Source organism: Populus euphratica, unplaced genomic scaffold (genome assembly GCF_000495115.2).
Source record: "Populus euphratica unplaced genomic scaffold, PopEup_1.0 scaffold1277.1, whole genome shotgun sequence".
NCBI lineage: Eukaryota > Viridiplantae > Streptophyta > Magnoliopsida > Malpighiales > Salicaceae > Populus > Populus euphratica.
In genome coordinates, this window is record NW_011500825.1 from 64,187 (window position 1) to 66,300 (window position 2,114).

General features: G+C 25.9%; 1 protein-coding gene across 2 annotated transcripts in view; it reads left to right on the forward strand.

Annotated features, from left to right (window-relative positions):
• LOC105116494 (uncharacterized) overlaps positions 1-473 on the forward strand; it is a 6,075-nt gene extending 5,602 nt beyond the window's left edge. The window contains exons 2-3 of one of the 2 annotated variants that reach the window (XM_011013885.1): positions 139-182; positions 283-473. In XM_011013885.1, coding sequence (XP_011012187.1) covers positions 139-182; positions 283-297 — 59 coding nt within the window. In that variant the 3' untranslated portion in view covers positions 298-473. The remainder of the gene's footprint in view (positions 1-138; positions 183-282) is intronic. The other variant, XM_011013886.1, reaches the window with a different exon arrangement.
• The last annotated feature ends 1,641 nt before the right edge of the window (positions 474-2,114 follow it).

The following is a 2,114-nucleotide window of genomic DNA, read 5'->3' on the forward strand; positions in this document are numbered from 1 at the left end:
GCGATACAGAAGAGCGTCGTACAATGCAGAGGAGCAATCTGTTATTATTGTGCAATATGTACTTTGAGTTGGTTTTGAACTTTTCCTGCAAGAGTTTGCGTTTGCCAGAATAATTCTCACTTTTCATGAAACTTGCAGGATCACTTGTACATTTGGGTTGTTCATGGGATACTTATGCTCAGGTAGATATGACCTAAACTTATTTCTAATTATGATATGCAAACATTTTTAATAGGAGATGACAGTATGACTACGTTCTCAATCGATCACTGTAAACTGTAGGGGCTTGAATGGTGATTGCATTCATCATCCTTTCTCCATTATTTCCTCTTCTAGAGAGGTGTTAGATTTTGCTAATGATTTGCTTGTTAGAATTGCAGCAGTAGGAGCTCCCTTTGACTCGAAGTTGTTGTTAAGGTTTTTCATGGAAATATAATTAGGAGCCAACTGAGATGCTGGCCTCTTTTAGTCAATTTGTAGGATCCCGCACTGATAAGAAATTGATACAAACGAAAAATGGTATAGCTCCAGAATACTTGGTTGGTAGTGTTTTGTAACTAGCTATCTATCCCGCTTTCACGGTTTTTTAAACATGCTTGTTGACTCAGAAAAAATACAGATTGAAAAGGTAATATATGCATTTAACATGTGTCAATAAATAAATAAAAATATTAATAATAAAAAAAAAATTAAGAAATAAAAGTACATCGAGATATATGATCTTATAATAATCCTTTTATTTATTAATTTTCTCTTAAAATCCAAGGAAAAAAAGATATTATGCAAGATTGTACAAAAAAAAACACCCTACTAATTTAAGGAAAAAAAATGTTACCATCTTAAGTGAAAATCAAGTAAAAATTAAATGTTATTTAACCAAAGATTAAATTGAAAAGTTAAAAAATAAATTTGGATATAGATATTTAATCTTGAAACATAAATTATAAATTTAGTTGTATTTAATAATTTTATTTCTAAGAATTAATTTTTTATTTAATAAAATGATATTAAAAAAAACTTGCATAAGAAAGCAATTAAATAAAATAAAATAAAAATAAGTTGAGTTACATAGAAAGAATGTCTATTAATATAAAAATATTGCAATCTTATTCCTAAACTAAGTAAAATTTAATTAATATTGTATTAAAAAAAACATCATAAAACTTTATTTAATTAATTTATTTTAAATAATCTCACTTAAAATTGAATAACTGCTAGGTCAGACACCCCCTACCCTATGTGCACATATAACTAATTTTTTTTAGCTATATTGGTTTATGTGGGTGGCATGTGAAAGTTGAGTATGGTGGGTGCTATGATATAAATCCATATCCAATCCACAAAATGAAAACATATAAACAAACAAATAAAATATTAAATCCGGGAAAAACATAAAAGTAGAAACAACAAGTAGATAAATTTTAAACAAGAAAACAAAGTCTAAAACCTATTAAATTTTTTTAATGAAGTTGTTATTTTGTCAAGGAGGACATATTAGAAAACTAGAATCATTTTAAGATTTATAGGGTAAAATTTAAAAATGAAAGTCATAATTTAATTTTATAGTAACTAAAAAACCTAATTGGTCTTTATAATTATAGATAAATGGTTGATTATGCTAAAAACAAATAATCCAATCACCCTAAAATATCATGCATAATATAAATTATATTATTGCTTACTTTTAATGATAAAGGTATTTGTTATGCTCTTATTTGGTCTTGAAACATGGATCATAAATCTAGTTTTACTTAATAACTTTATTTCTAAAAATTAATTTTTTTAATAAAATAATTTAGAAAAAACTTGCATAGCAAAGCCATTGAATAAAATAAAATAAAATAAAAATAAATTAGGTTACATAGAAAGAATGTCTGCTAATATAAAAATATTGCAATCTTATTCATAAACTAAGTAAAATTTAAATAATATTGTATTAAAAAATCATAAAATTTTGTTTAATTAATTAATTTTAAATAATTTTATTTAAAATCGAATAATCGCTAGGTTGGGCATCCCCTACCTTGTATGTGCAGACACGCCTAAATTGTTTTAGGTATATTGGCTTGTGGGGGTGGCATAAGAAAGTTGAGTATAGTAGGTGCAATGGTACA